Source organism: Hibiscus syriacus, unplaced genomic scaffold, assembly GCF_006381635.1.
Source record: "Hibiscus syriacus cultivar Baekdansim isolate YM2019G1 unplaced genomic scaffold, ASM638163v2 tig00117056_pilon, whole genome shotgun sequence".
Taxonomy (NCBI): Eukaryota; Viridiplantae; Streptophyta; class Magnoliopsida; order Malvales; family Malvaceae; genus Hibiscus; species Hibiscus syriacus.
Window position 1 is genome coordinate 8,437,213 of NW_024063539.1, and position 15,601 is coordinate 8,452,813.

At 36.8% G+C, this 15,601-nt stretch overlaps 1 protein-coding gene and 1 pseudogene across 4 annotated transcripts; one reads left to right on the forward strand and one right to left on the reverse strand.

The window, feature by feature from the left end:
* The first annotated feature begins 2,880 nt into the window (after positions 1-2,880).
* On the forward strand, positions 2,881-6,141 carry LOC120198420 (protein MODIFIER OF SNC1 11-like). 4 transcript variants are annotated; one of them, XR_005523371.1, is made up of 7 exons: positions 2,884-3,325; positions 3,869-3,949; positions 4,038-4,163; positions 4,284-4,344; positions 4,462-4,525; positions 4,671-4,809; positions 5,884-6,141. XR_005523371.1 is itself a non-coding variant. In XM_039199768.1 (6 exons), the coding sequence occupies exons 1-5, from the start codon at positions 3,024-3,026 to the stop codon at positions 4,498-4,500; spliced, it is 609 nt and encodes a 202-aa protein (XP_039055699.1). In that variant the 5' UTR covers positions 2,881-3,023; the 3' UTR covers positions 4,501-4,525; positions 4,718-4,945. The 4 variants fall into 4 exon arrangements, 2 of the variants coding, with proteins under 2 accessions (XP_039055699.1, XP_039055698.1); XR_005523370.1 differs by having other exon boundaries at positions 5,891-6,141; XM_039199768.1 differs by lacking the exon at positions 5,884-6,141 and having other exon boundaries at positions 2,881-3,325; positions 4,718-4,945.
* A 7,285-nt stretch (positions 6,142-13,426) lies between these two features.
* On the reverse strand, positions 13,427-14,811 carry LOC120197850 (annotated as a pseudogene).
* Positions 14,812-15,601: the final 790 nt, after the last annotated feature.

Sequence of the window (15,601 nt, forward strand, 5' to 3'; positions counted from 1 at the left end):
AAGTGAAGGAAATCCAAGGACCAAACCTTGAATTTACCCTAAAACTGTCGGCAGCTTTGATTATAAGCGTACATTTGGTTCTGATTTTCAGAACCAAAATGCTCCCAATTTTCCTTTCCCATACGCAGTTTCCAACTCCGATTCCGACGCCGTCCAAATTCCGATCATCGTTTTAAAACCACCGTTGTGTTCATCATCGAGCGTTGAACAAACCCTTCAAATTAATTGAAGCGAAACGCGACCAAACGTCGGGAATTTCCAGTCAAAGTAGCGACGGTTTTGTTAGCTCTATCGCCGAGGAAATCTTAAATTCACCGCTGATCGTTGCTCCGTTTACGACACCTCCCGCACCATCGTGTTCCTTGTGCCGTTCCGAGTTCACCGGTGTCAACCTTGTCCGCCGTAGACGGCGGCGCGTGAGGAGGTGGTGCAGTCAAAGATTCGGCCAATTTGAAATCGAGCTCTCCGCCGTTCAAAAATTTGAACCGATCATTGTAAGTATCTTGAAATCGCTCAAAATAATTTTTAGAAATTTTTCCGGGATTTTTAGGGCCCCGGAGGACGCCTCACGCGCCACACGCGCCGCCGCAGGGCGAGTGACTGTTGGAAACCGGTTTAACCGGTTTTCAACCGGTTCTGACCGGTTTGACCGGTTTCAACCGGTTCGAACCGGTTTGACCCGGTCTGAACCGGCTTGATCGGTCTGAACCGGTTTGACCGGTCTGACCCGACTCGACCGTTGACCCGACCCGACCCGACCGTTGACCCGACCCGACCCGACCGTTGACCCGACCCGACCGTTGACCGTTGACCGTTGACCGTTGACTTTCTTTGACCAAAACTTAAAATGGCTTTGACCGAGCATTAAACGACCGTTAATCTTTTCCAAGTATACCTATCCTGATAGTTTTCGACGTGCCGAATCCGTTTCCGTGATCTGTTTTGTCAAATTCGAATCCGAAGGTCTCCAAATCTACGGTCAAAGTGGTTGACTTTGACTTTGACCAAGATTTTGAATTTTCGAAAAGTCATACTTTATGTTTTTCGACGCCCTGATTCCGATTCCGCAATCCGTTTGGCCAAATTCAGACTTGAAATACCTCAAATTGATAGTCAAACCCGAAAAATGCTTATATACTTAAGAAGTTTAGCTTTGAACAATTAAATAGGATTTGGGACTGATAAATATTATTGTTTGAAGGTACAAGAGACTCTCTGGATCGTTCGACAGCTCGACCCAGCTCTTCTAGATCAGTTAAACCACGTGTACCAGTATTCACCCGTTCGAAAACTGTAGCAGAGCGTGGTGAAACCAACAATCAGTAGATTTGTTATTTGAATCTATTGTCGAGGTGTGTTCCCTACTTATTACTGAACTGTTTTATTGGTTTTAATATGTGGTACACCGAATTCATTGGTTATTGTTTTATTGATGCACCAATTTAATGTGACAATTTATGGATTATGGCTGCTATCTAATTTTTGTTTTGAACTGGTATATGATTACCATGTTTTTGGATTTATGGAATTTGTGTCACGGTGCAATTGAATTTTGGAATTGAATTACGATAGAATAGCTCTGATCAAGCTAACTGGGCCTAATGTGACTCTTAAGGGCCCCAAGATGTTTCATTAGGTCGGCTTTCCTTTGCTGTGTGCTTAGGGTAAGCTATATGGACTTATTGACTTGGGCTTAAGGATACAAGCTTCAGAGCCTATCCTTAAGTCGGCTTTCTTTTTGCTATGTGCATAAAGTAAGCTATATGGAAAATAATTTTGGGAACTACTGATGGTGTACCGGAAAAGGGTTTAAACTATGATTTTCAAAAAGTTAAACTCTTTTACGAATTTGTGAGATTACTGGACTATGATTTGTACCTATTGTGATTTTATGGAAATGTTGGGACACACTGAACCTAGCTCACCTTTTGAAAATGTTTTCCCCTTTCAGATACTGTTGGTTAGATACTTTGGTTCGAGCACTTGGAGGATTAACATATCTCTTGAAGTAAATCAGATTGTAATGTTTTTATCTGGCAAGTTGACTTTATTTTGGTGACATGGACCTCATTTTAAAATATCAGATTTTATAATGATAACTCTTTTGCTAATACTGCTCGGTTTATTCTGATATTGAATTTGAAGACATGTTTTAAATTAAATTATTATTTATTGGTACTATATTTACGAGTTGGATTTTGATGTTTATAATTTCAGGTTATTATAATGTGATTTTATATTGATGAAATAACAGTTTCGAAAAATGTATTTAATAATCATAATGTGATCCACTAAACTTAGTCGAAACGCATAGGCCGGGTCTAGGGGGTTACATTATCTAAGATGGATGTTAACATGTTAACTGAGATATGATAAAATATGATCCTAAAATTGTTTTAGTTGTATTTTATGGATTGAATCTTCATTTATATTATATCGTCAAGTTAGTGCTTGAAACATTATGATGGCGAGTCAGTGCTTGAAAGCAACGACGATGTCAATAGATATCAATAAAATATAATTTTATCATATCTCAGTCAATATGTTAACGTCCATCTCAGAAAAATATCAATTTTTTAACGAAAAATAATGATTTTAGAACATATAAATAGTTGGTGACTATTTTAAACTTTTAATAGTCGGAGAGTCATCAAAGCAACATTTTATAGTCAGAAGATCGTTTTGTAATTTTTAATAGTCAGAAGATTCAATAAAACAATACCTATAGTCGGAGGACCACTAGTGTACTTTAGCCTAAGATTAAGCTTACAAATGATCATTTTTCTTGTAACTTTTTTAAAAGTTCACCTCGAATCTCATCTATAAATTCATCTTCATCATTATCTATACTATTAATTTCAAACCAAGTAAAATTATGTCATTTCTGACTTCCTGCATTTGTTTTCAAAGATATATATCAATTCTTTCTTCCTTTGAAAGCCATCAAGAAAAACATATCACCGCCTCACGCTATTAGGTTTCAGCTCGTACGTTTTCTTCACGCGACCCTACCTATCACTCTTATGGCATCCACCACCGACAAACCCAGCGCCTCCACCGCAGAAGCAAACCCTGGGAAGACCGTTGACGCACCCTCACCTTCAACGTACAAGTCAGACCCTCCTAGCAATCTCACTCATCCCGATGCTGAACTTTCTGTGAAGGAGAGCGAGGATTCGAAAACCTCCGGTACTGCTGCGGCCTTGGTTGCAGGGGAAAGCGGCGGTCCCGTGGACGATGTCCAGAAGAAGATTCGACGAGCTGAGCGATTCGGCTTACCCGTCCAGTTATCTGAGCAAGAGAAGCGTAATTCTAGGGCTGAAAGGTAACATCTTTTATTTCCCCCTTTTTTCTTTGTGTAAATTTAGGGTTTATCTGGTGTTAATTGGATATTTTTTGTTCTTTTATTTGATTTATTTCTGAAAACGACTATCTTGATAATTTTCTTTAACTGCAATTTTTGTACTCTTATAAGCTTAGGTTAATGCTCTTGAATTTTATCCACTTTAAGATCTCGATCTATGTTATTTAGGATCTCTTAATAGCTCATAATTTTCAAAATGGTTGTCTTAAATTTAGCCAATTTATCCATTATTTCTCGAGAGGCGAGTTTAACCCATCATAACCTTACCTAGTTACCTTACTAAGCATGTCTGCATGTTGGATTGGAGCCTAGGAAAGTTTGGCAGAATAAGTAAATATTTAGATATCTACTTGTATTTGATTAGAGAGAAATCTTATGACTCCTTATTCTGTTATACTGGAAGAGATTTCTTGATGATAAAGGTGCAGTTGTTGATGATGAATGCCATTTCTTGACTTCTCCATGTGTTTGTAACTTGATGATTGAGGGCCAATAATATTGTAGGTTTGGCACTGCACCGAGCTCAAATGGATCAGAAGCATCTAAGCAATCAGAGGAATTGAAGAGGAAGGCTAGATCAGAGAGGTTTTTTTTCCCATACTATATTTACCTAGTGATATCTATCTTGCAGTTGTATTTATAAGTTTGTTTTATTTATTTTTGTGGTTCTCAGGTTCGGGATTACTGCACCCGCTACAGCTACTGATGAGGAGAAGAAGGAAGCTCGTCATGCCAGATTTGCACCATATTCCAAACCTGATTCAGTAGAAGAAGAAAAAAGAAAAGCAAGGGCAATCAGGTATGTTCCAATGCTAAAGAACTGTTTCCTACATTTTTAGAGATATATAATTCTTCAAAAATCTTTATTTAATAGGTTTATGCTTGAAATTGAAAATTTTATATTTTCTGGTCTTTCCAGGTTTTCGAATCCTGCTTCTAGTTCTTTATCACAGGAGAATGGCAAGGGAAATCTTGAGCTAGTAAGGCCTTGTTGTTTTCCTGACAAATTGCTTTGATAGGCGAATTCAAGTATTTTAAAGGTGCTGTCTGAGATGCTGATTTATGTATTCCCCTCGCCCCCCTTCCCCCTTTTTCAGGAGGCTCCTATTGATGGAAAGGCTGGTGGAGAAATCTAACTAGAAATTGCCACATAGTTAGATGGTATCGTTGGAGATATGCATTGCTTTAATCTTGTATATATACAACTATGCACACAGATATACTTGTTTAGATATGTCTATTCATATTATTGATTTATTTATCAATGATTTATATTTTACATTGTTGCTTTCTTTTTTCTTGTCAGGTCTAATGTTCTAACAGCTTGTGATTCCCTCAACGGCTTCTTTACAATGCTTTCTTTCCAACCTCAGAATTCTTAGATGCAGCATTCCTTCATCCCCAAATAAATTCTAAAGTAGTGAACTCTTTCTGCAGTATGGAAGGTGTTTTTCTTTCTTCTCATTTCAGGCACAGCTATGGTTTTTATTCATTTGGTGAGACCTAGAGGAATCAGCAACCACCTGTAGTGTTAACCTGTCTCAAATCTTACAAAGAGCATTAGAAATTCTGAAGTAGTGTCAAAATATTTTCAACCTTTCCCTTTCGATAATATAAATGAGAAAGTATTGAGTGGTAAGTAGTTTCCTATTAAAAAAAGTTAATTGATTTGGTCCTTTTTAAAGGAAAAATTATGGAAGCAGTTTATGATGTTCTAAGTTGCATCATGTGATCATGTGTGAGACAGCAGTAGTAATTCATATTGAGTCTAACATCTATGTCCCTGGCTTTATAGGAATTCTTTGTCTGTCTAGCTTGAAATGCAGGAGGAATTTCTATTCTTGCTTTGCCTTTTGTATGTTGGGGTTTGTAGGTTCCTTTTCTTTTCTTTTTTGGAGGAGGGAGGGGGGTCCTTGGCTATAGGATAAATGGTAAATCATAGTTCATCGATGCTTTTGATCTGAACAAGCATTGATAGCTTCATTTTCTGCATTTAAGATTAAAAAGTGAGTTAACTCTTTGTTTAGTTAGTTTTTTTTCTCTTTTGATATGATTGTCATCTTGTTATATTTGCTCCTTTTAGATAGATATGACATATTTTCCTCCTCGTAAGAAAGAAAAGGAAATATAACCTTTTGATGGATATGTGCATGAGCATGCATTGTTCTTGATGTGCTTGGCTTGTGGACTAGAATGCTTCTGTTTGCATGTTTGTGTGCATATCTCTGCTATGTGTCATCATACACATGGTTCAGATTGTATTAAGTTGAACATAATTAGTTACTAGTATCTTTCTTTTCACAAAATTATCTGTATGATGCTATTCGTTCGTATATATGTTACTACTGCTGTTCAGCATTCTATCATGAGAGAAATGCTGAAAATTGGGAATGGTTTTATAGTTTGACAATGGTCTGCGGTGAATATATTCAATGGATGATGAGATTGTTTGATCCAAAAGCTAAAACTTTTGCTCCGCCTACTACAGAATTTCTGATTTTTTTCTGGTTTGAGATAAGTGAACAGGTTTTAGGTGAGTGCTAGCTTCCCTCGGTCTGACCTTGTGAATTCACTGATCTGCAAGGTAAATATATATGCTGGGAATGAAGGCTGTGTAATGTTTTCTCGGTGTTTTTGTTAGTCATGTAATATGTATTTTTGGTTCACTACAAATTAACAGTAGGAGCTTCTTTGGAATCTGTTTTTTGGTTGGATATACTTTTACGGTAACGGGAGACCGGTTAAATTGGGGGAATTAAATTGTCTAACGTTTTGTTAAACCTCCACGAGCTTTGTTTTTTTTTTTTGGGCATAATTTTAGTTTAGTTGATAAATAATCCTCTATGAGAAGGATAGAAAATTCTATAGAAGTGAGAAGAAAGAAACATTTGCATGCTAGGAAATATTAATTACCGGAATTTAGGCCTCGTTTTGGATTGTTTGACAGCTTAAAACCATTTATTTAGCAGAAGCAATCCCAAACAAATGCGATTTTAACTGACGTTTCAAACGGGATTTGAGACCTAAACCCAAAAATTGGGATTTTGAAGCTTTTGAGGTTGAAAAGCTCTATTACGTTTGGGTGGGGTTGTTCTATCTTACCAGTAATAAAAGTTATAATCAAGAAGTTTCTTTCTTCCTCACATCATTACGGTGGGGAGGTTGCTATGCAAAATTAACTTGTGTATATTTCTCAATATCTTAATACTCAAAAATAAACATATATTTATTTTGGTATAAATATGTATGTTTTTTTAATATCTTAATATATAAAAATAAATATATTTTATATTAATATATCAAAATAAACACATATTTATACCTTTGTAATTATGTTTTAGTATTTTTATATATAAAAATATTATTGATGAGTTATCTTAAAATATTTTTTATATTTTTATTATAGTTTAAGTTGATATATTTCAAATATTATATTATTAATAAGTGTAAATATAATTTAAATATTATATTTTAAGTTTACAATAATCTAAATGAATATTTTTCTTTTCAAAATCACTTTTTAATAATAATCTCAAATAGTTAATTTTAAACCATATATTTTTAAAAATATCTTTAAAAGTATTTTTATATAACATCTTTTAACATCACCTTTCAAAAGTAATGTCGACACTTAGACAATTAAATGATGGAGATTGGATTAAGTGCAAAAAAGTAATTAAAAGAATGCACACCTCTTATTGTTACGTTTCCTTTGACTAAATAGATGACTTATGCCTGGTATAGAGATCAATACCATTATTATTAGGTTTAAAACAGTTTTTAGGGCTTTAATTATATATCAAAATACGATTATCCTAAATAATTCTTTGCTTAAAATAGGTATCTAATATTTTTTAATTTTTTTAATAATAAAAATATTGTTTTTTAAGAAAAGAAAAAAAACTAAAAAAACTAAATCAACCCCCACGTCGTCCCTTTCCCTCCGGTGTTCACACCTTCGACGGCGAAGGGTCATCACTGGTCGAGTTTTGTTTGGAGCAGGACAAGAAACTCAACGGTGGTGGTCATGTAACGTACGAAAGACTGTAGCTGTTGAAATCGTCGGAAAATAACAACGGAAATTTAGAAATTAGACGATCTTTTGCGGGGGGTTTCACGATGATCGACACAATTACATGGTGAGGGGGGATTGGGTTTTGGTCGCAACGGCGAAACGACTCTGACGGTGTCAACAATAATGGCCATGAACCGATGGTGGCCGATCAACGGCGAAAGATGTAAATTTTGGGGTTTTTTGGTTTTTTTTTTAAATTACAATATTAAGTTTTTTTAAATTAAATAATTTTTAAATTTTGTATGCGTAACACGTGTCGGATAATAATAAAATTTAACTGTTATTACGGTTCAGACACCTAAAAACGTAATGTTCCTAACGTTTCACGAAAAATTCTTTAGATACCGTATTTTGAGGTATAGTTTAAGCACTAAAAAGTGTATTAAACCCTACTATTATCCTATTGATAATGTTTTACTAAACGAAGGAAAGTTCCTTCTTTCTCATGGCTATGGAGGATAAATTTTGAAAAATTTAGCTCCAATCTTTGCTGCCTATGAGACGACATCACCACTATCAACAGCCAGTCCTCCGCCATTTATCGATAATGGGGAAGAGTAGGGGGAGCTCCCATTGATCAAATGGGGGTTTATAAACACAACTATGACTGTGATATCATCATGAAAATGCCGACTCACCCCTCTATCAATCTTTTTCAGGTCTGAGTGTCTCATTTCTCTCTTATTTGTCGTTTCCGTGAGTGTGTTGGAAGCGTAGATAGGCTCTCGGTAATTTATAACTCGAACTTTTTATTGATACGAAACAAAATATTTTATAACAACACTCTCAATATTACAATACTGCAATACTAACTGTTGCTATTTTACAAACTCACAAATATAGCTTTGCTAAGCTTTCTCACAATTCTCTCTAATTTTTCTTTCTCTTACTCGTTATTCTTTTTCTCACTACTCACACACAACTTGGACCTAAAACACACATATTTATAGGAGACTTAAACCGCCTAAGACTTGCTCTGGATGATTCTCAATTCCTCTTGCCGCCTTATGTTTTGTTGTTATCTTATATTATAATATTAATAATTCATGAAGTTTCTCCACGTTGAAATGCTTCATTAGCATGCTGCCTAAACTTTCAAAATATCTTGCTCTTGTTTGTTTCTCCAAATTGGTCCACGTTTCAAGATTGGATAAGATTTCACATCTTTATGTTGCTACATTTGTTTTCTTTAATAATTGAGTTTGTCTTTAACACTCCCCTTCAAACTCGATTTTCCATTCCAAGCTTTTCTTTGAGTCGGTTGAATATATCTCCTCTCAATGGTTTTGTGAAAATGTCTGCTATTTGATCTTCAGTTCTGTAGTAAATTAGCTCCACATTTTTGTTCTTCACCTGCTCTCGTATAAAGTGATATTTTGTATCAATATGCTTGCTTCGGCTATGAGAGACTGGATTCTTGGAAAGAGAAATTGTAGACTTGTTGTCGACATAGATTGTAATTGGTTCTTCTTGTGCCACATTTAGCTCGTTCAAAATATTCTTTAACCACATTGCTTGGCAAGTGCACGCTACTGCGGCTATGTATTCTGCTTTGTGCCACATTTAGCTCGTTCAAAATATTCTTTAACCACATTGCTTGGCAAGTGCACGCTACTGCGGCTATGTATTCTGCTTCACATGTTGAAAGAGCTACCGTTTGTTGCTTCTTTGATGACCATGAAAATGCTGCAGAGCCGATATGAAAGAGATATCCAGTTGTGCTTTTTCGATCGTCTAAGTCTCCCCCATAATCACTATCAGAATAACCGACCAGCTTCAAATTTTCTGATCCCGTGTAGAATAAGCCATGACCTGTTGTACCTTTGACATATCTGAGGATTCTTTTTGCTGCAATCCAATGATCTTGTTTCGGATTCTCCATGAATCTGCTTACCAATCCTACAGCGTATGTTATGTCTGGTCGTGTGATAGTTAGATACCTTAGACTTCCAACGATGCTTTTAAACAACGTCGGATTCACTTACTCTCTTGTTGAATTCACACTTAATTTGATTATTGGTTCTACTGGAGTGGCTACCGGCTTGCAATCTTCCATTCTGAATTTTCTTAAAATTTCTTCTGCATACTTCTTTTGTGATATAAATATTCCTTCTTGCATTTGCTTCACTTCAACTCCAAGAAAGTATGACATTTCTCCAATATCTGTCATTTCAAATTCTTTAGTCATAGCTTTCTTAAAATCATTGAACATACCTGGATTATTTCCTGTGAAAATCATGTCGTCCACATATAAGCACACGGTCATGATATCACCATCTTCATTTTTCTTTGTGTATAAGGCATGCTCGTATGGACTCTTCATGAACCCATTTCTCTGGAAATATTCATCAATCCTCGTATTCCATGCTCTTGGGGCTTGCTTCAGACCATATAGAGCTTTTTTCAATCGGTAAACTTTGTTTTCATGTCCCTTTTTAATGTATCCAGGTGGTTGCTCAATATAAACTTCTTCTTCTAGGTAGCCATTTAGAAATGCTGACTTCACATCCATCTGGTAAATTTTCCATCCTTTTTGTGCTGCAACTGCTGTGAGAAGTCTGATGGTCTCGATCCTTGCTACTGGAGCAAACACTTCATCATAGTTTATTCCTTGTCTTTGCTTATAGCCTTTGACAACTAGCCTCGCTTTGTGCTTCTCAACCTTTCCTTTTTTATTGGTCTTTGTCTTGTAAACCCATTTTACTCCAATTGGATTATGGCCTTCTGGTTGCCTTGTTAGTTCCCATGTATCATTTTTTTCTATTGATGCAATTTCTTCATCCATTGCATTCCTCCATTTGTCATCTTCAACCGCTTCTTCGTATGTTATTGGATCACTGTTCACAAGCAAGCAGAAAAGTGAAACATTATTTAGTTCATAATCGTTGCACCTTTCTGGTATTTTTCTCTCTCTTGTGGATCTTCGAAGTTCTGTGGGAGATGCTTCAGGATCTTCTATTATGTTGCTGGCATCGCTTCTGTTGCTTGACGACGATGGTACATTTTGTTGAGGACCTTGATCATCAGCTTGTTCATCTTGATTGATAAGATCATCATCTTTAAAAAACAGTCCTTCAACTTTCTTTTCCTCTTTGCTCCATCTCCAATAGTCTGCTTCATCGAACTCGACATTATCTTCTTTGTAAGAGGATTATATAATCTGTAAGCTTTGCTCCTTTCATCATAGCCAATGAAAATACATTTTTCTCCTCTGTCATCAAGCTTCTTTCTAGTCTGTTCTGGAACGTGGGCATATGTAATGCATCCAAAAATCTTGAGGTGTCCAACTCCTGGTTTTTGTCCACTCCATGCTTCGTTTGGCGTCATATACTTCACGCTTTTTGTTGGACATCGGTTCAATAGGTAAACTGCACATCGAACTGCTTCAGCCCAGAAATTTCTCGGTAGTTGCTTGCCTTTTATCATGCTTCTCGCCATGTCCAGGATTGTGCGATTCTTCCTTTCTGCAACTCCATTTTGTTGTGGCGTGTATCTGGCTGTCAGCTGATGGATGATGCCATGCTCTTTGCAGAATTCTTCAAATAACTTTGATGTATATTCGCCTCCTCTATCTGATCTGAGTATCTTCAAATATTGACCGCTTTGTTTTTCCGACATTGCTTTGAATTCTCTCAATTTTTCCAGCGCTTCTGACTTTTCTTTCAAGATATAAATCCAACATTTTCTACTAAAATCATCAATGAAAGTTAGGTAGTACCTGTTACCGCCAAGCGATGGTATGTCAAAAGGACTGACTATATCTGTGTGTACTATCTCCAGTGGTCTTCGGGCACGCCAGGATCTACCAACTTCAAAGCTTTGTCTATGTTGTTTTCCTTTGATGCAAGCCTCACATAATTGATTTGGAGGGTTGATCTCTGGTAGTCCTTTCACCATGCTTGTTTTTTATAACAGCTTCAAACCAGAAAATCCAAGATGTCCATATCTTAGATGCCATAGCCATGAATCATCTTTGATTTCGGTCTTCATACACTTGACTTCTCCCGACTCGATATCAATTGTAAAGAGACGATTTCGAGTCATATCAACTTGGGCTATCAATTCTGCATCTTTATTTTTAATGGCAAGCGAGCGGTTTTTCATCTGCACTTCATATCCTTTTTCCAGGAGTTGACCAAGACTGATGATATTGCTTTTCAAAGCAGGTACATAATAAACATCTGAAATATATTTCTTTTCTCCATTTCTGAGTAATCATGACTTCGCCTTTCCTTTTATTTCTGAGTGCGAGTCATCTCCGAACGTTACTCGTCCATGAACTGTTTCATCTAATTTCACAAACAGTTCCCTTTGACCACACATATGGTTGCTAGCACAATTATCAAGATACCAAATATTTTTCTTGAATTCCTCATTTCCTTTATAAGTGAGGAATAAGTGAGATTTTTCAATTTTTTCTTCTTCAGTTGTTGCTACGTTATTTCTTTCTTCTTGTTTAGGAGCAGATCTACAGTCATAACTATAATGACCATACTTATTGCAATTATAACATTGTACCTGGAATTTACTTCCTTTTTGATATCTGCCCCTACCTCGGCCTCTGAATCCTCGTCCACGACCTGATGTTGGAATATTTTCACTCATTTGTTCGGGGCCATATGGTCGACCACCACGTCCACGAGTTCCTCGTCCTCCTCTGTATCTTCCACGATAACCACCACGATTTCCTCGTCCTCGTGTGTAGCTGCTGCTAGCTTCCCCTTCGTTGACATTCATCTTGCTTTGTAGAGCTTGCTCCAGATTTTCTGAATCTTCATTTTGTTTTATTTTCTTCTCATGGGCTTGAAGTGAACCCACAAGCTCATCAATCGAAATTTGTGATAAATCTTTTGATTCTTCGATTGCCACCACCACGTAATCGAATTTTCTTGTCAATGACTGCAAAATTTTTTCCATCACTCTAACATCATCGAGTGATTCACCATTTCTTTTCATTTCATTTACGACCGCTTTCACACGGCTAATATAATCATCGATGGTTTTTGTATTTTTCATTTTTAACATCTCAAACTCAGCTCGGAGAGTTTGTAAGCGTACCTTTTTTGCTTTTTCGACACCTTGTAGAGATTTTTGCAAACTCTCCCACGCTTGTTTTACGATCTTCGCATCAGAAATTTTTTCAAAGGTAGATTCGTCTACTCCTTGAAAAATAAAGAACAACGCTCTTTCATCTTTTTTCCGGGATTCCTTTAAAACCTTCTTTTCTTAATTTGCCAGGACTGCTTCTGCTGCTGCATTTTCAGGCTCAGTGTAACCATCCTCGATGATATCCCAACAATCTTGGGAGCCTAGTAACGCCTTCATTTGAATGCTCCAATTGCCGTAATTCATCTTTGTCAATCTTGGAATTTGAGGTTGAATCATGTTGGACATCTTCTCCACCACGTTGAACTCGAACCAAGCTCTGAGGCCACTTGTTGGAAGCGTAGATAGACTCATGGTAATTTATAACTCGAACTTTTTATTGATACGAAACAAAATATTTTATAACAACACTCTCAATATTACAATACTGCAATACTAACTATTGCTATTTTACAAACTCACAAAATATAGCTTTGCTAAACTTTCTCACAATTCTCTCTAATTTTTCTTTCTCTTACTCGTTATTCTTTTTCTCACTACTCACACACAACTTGGACCTAAAACACACATATTTATAGGAGACTTAAACCGTCAAAGACTTGCTCGGGATGATTCTCAATTCCTCTTGCCGCCTTATGTTTTGTTGTTATCTTATATTATAATATTAATAATTCATGAAGTTTCTCCACGTTGAAATGCTTCATTAGCATGCTGCCTAAACTTTCAAAATATCTTGCTCTTGTTGGTTTCTCCAAATTGGTCCACGTTTCAAGATTGGATAAGATTTCACATCTTTATGTTGCCACATTTGTTTTCTTTAATAATTGAGTTTGTCTTTAACAGAGTGCAGCTTTCACAAGTCACCTAGCAATGCCCTGCATTAAAAGGGGACATAAATTAAGAGTCAAAACATGCTCAACCAGTTTTAGCATTTCCTTGCTATCTGGAAACTTGCATATCGTGGGCTACTCTGTACAAGTTCATCAGCCTCCTGGTTGCTAAGGTGCTCCCACAGACCGTAAGAAGCAAATATAAGAAACTGATCATCAGGGTGCAGTTTGTGTATTAACAGCGATGGCTCGGCAGTAAGGACCGGCTTTTGCAATTGGTTCAGACGGTCTAAACTTGGGCAGGAGAGGCTCTTTGTTGAACTCTACTTTCTTTAAATATGCATCACCAATGGATCTTGAGATTTACATAAGAACTCACAACTTAATTTCACTTCCAGTTTTCTCGAACCTTCTAATGAAAAAATAAGAACAGAATATAAACCTGTATCAAGCCCTTGACCCGCCAAACTTTGTGTTTCATCATAATAATTTGTGGATCATTGGGATGCAATGAGCGAAGCTCTTCTCTTATACCATCTACGCTAGCATTATGTATCATGGATAATTGCAGGGCTTTAACTCCCTTTGTTCCTCTTCCTGATCTGCCTAGAACTACTCTCGAATCTCCAGCATTAGCGATATATAGCAGTCCATTGCAGATTACTCCGGTCAAACAGCATGATCCCGCCGATGCCATATGCGGCTTACCGTGCCACTGTTTCCTCACAACACAAGGGATAGAAAATTCTCTTCTTTTGCCAAGAAAGCTTTTCTAAGAACATTTACTGACATTTCTTGATGCTCAGGTGCAATTGCTGCACATCAAAGGGATGGAAAATAAGCATTCGGCAATTACAGAATATTAGCAAAGTTTAAGTGGAAACGTACACTTAAGATTGTTTAAAAGGTTGTCATTGATGTAGCGGGAAGTCTCACTTCCGCCATGTCCGTCATAGACACCGATGAATGTCCCGTAAGGACCGGATATACTCGAACTCAACTGCCCTGATTCGAGTTGGCTTTGATCCTCCAACAAACTATTGGCTTGAATCACTGCCATGGAGAACTCTCCATAAGCATGTTGTCCCAAATCTTTATACCACAATAAACCATCAACACGACCGCAAGAATCAACTTCAGCCGATGGATTCCAACAGGATTTAACCATTTTCAATCAATATTTCAAGTGAAGCAAGAAGACCAAGAATCAATCTGGGGTCAAGCTTTTGTCTTTGTTCTACAATATACTAGAATCCTACTAGGTGCAACTATATAACCAAAGAATTAGACAGTAGACACCATTAATCTGAGTGTGTGACAAATCTCAGACAAGGGCCAAAGTTGGGGTATGGGCTAACTCAACTGCCAAGCTTGTATTTGAGGCAAGAAAGCAATAGTTTTAAGTGAATTCAGAGAATATGGAGGTGCGCTGGTTGCTGTATGCCTTGAAAATAGGGTTTCAGCAACCGACGTAGCTGGAAAAGCACCTTGGGATTTGGTGGAGACAGAGTTTGGTTTTGAGAACAAAGTGATGAAAGAAGCTGCAACGGATAGGAGGGGGAAAAAACACTTGGAGTTTAGTTGTCAGAAGATCTTGGGTTTTGTTGTCAGAAGAGATCCAAGATGAGAAATAAAAGAGATTCTAAATCACTGACGCGTGACATTGTTTTGTTCTTGTTCCCTTGCCTGTTTTCTAGTCTTCTGTGTATTTCTATGTTCTATGCTTGTCCTCGAGCTATTTTATCATTGCATGGCTGAGACTTTTAGTTTTCCCACCTTTATTTACTTGCAATAAACCAACTGTGTTCCATGCTTGATATCAAGTAATAACACATTTTTCATGACTGTTATTCTTTCTTCTTATCTCACTTTTTCGGGTTCGTAACAACCACTTAAATTTTCAAGATTGGAACTCGAATGAGCAAAATAAACCTTACCAATTTATCCGACACATGCTAATCTTTACTCGTGCAATTTCTCCACCAAAATTTCATTTGCAGCAAACCTGTTAAGGAATATCTATAAAGAAGAAAAGAGTATAATTCCTTTTCAATTAGCAAAGTGTTCCATTAACGTCTATGTCAGTTTTAATCCTCAAGATTTGTGGTTCAAACAATATATTATTCTGTTTTATCACTTTGTTTTTTTATGAAACTGAAGAATTGATTAAGGAGAACAGTGTTTTTTGAGTTGAAAGTGATGGGAAAAGGGGTCCATGAGACTGGT

What these genes read in the sequence shown, in the direction of transcription:
- LOC120198420 (XM_039199768.1), top strand. Translation starts at nt 3,024, where the DNA reads ATGGCATCCACCACCGACAAACCCAGCGCCTCCACCGCAGAAGCAAAC. An exon ending in CGTAATTCTAGGGCTGAAAG is followed by an intron (nt 3,326 to 3,868) that starts GTAACATCTTTT and finishes ATAATATTGTAG; the next exon opens with GTTTGGCACTGCACCGAGCT. An exon ending in AGGAAGGCTAGATCAGAGAG is followed by an intron (nt 3,950 to 4,037) that starts GTTTTTTTTCCC and finishes TGTGGTTCTCAG; the next exon opens with GTTCGGGATTACTGCACCCG.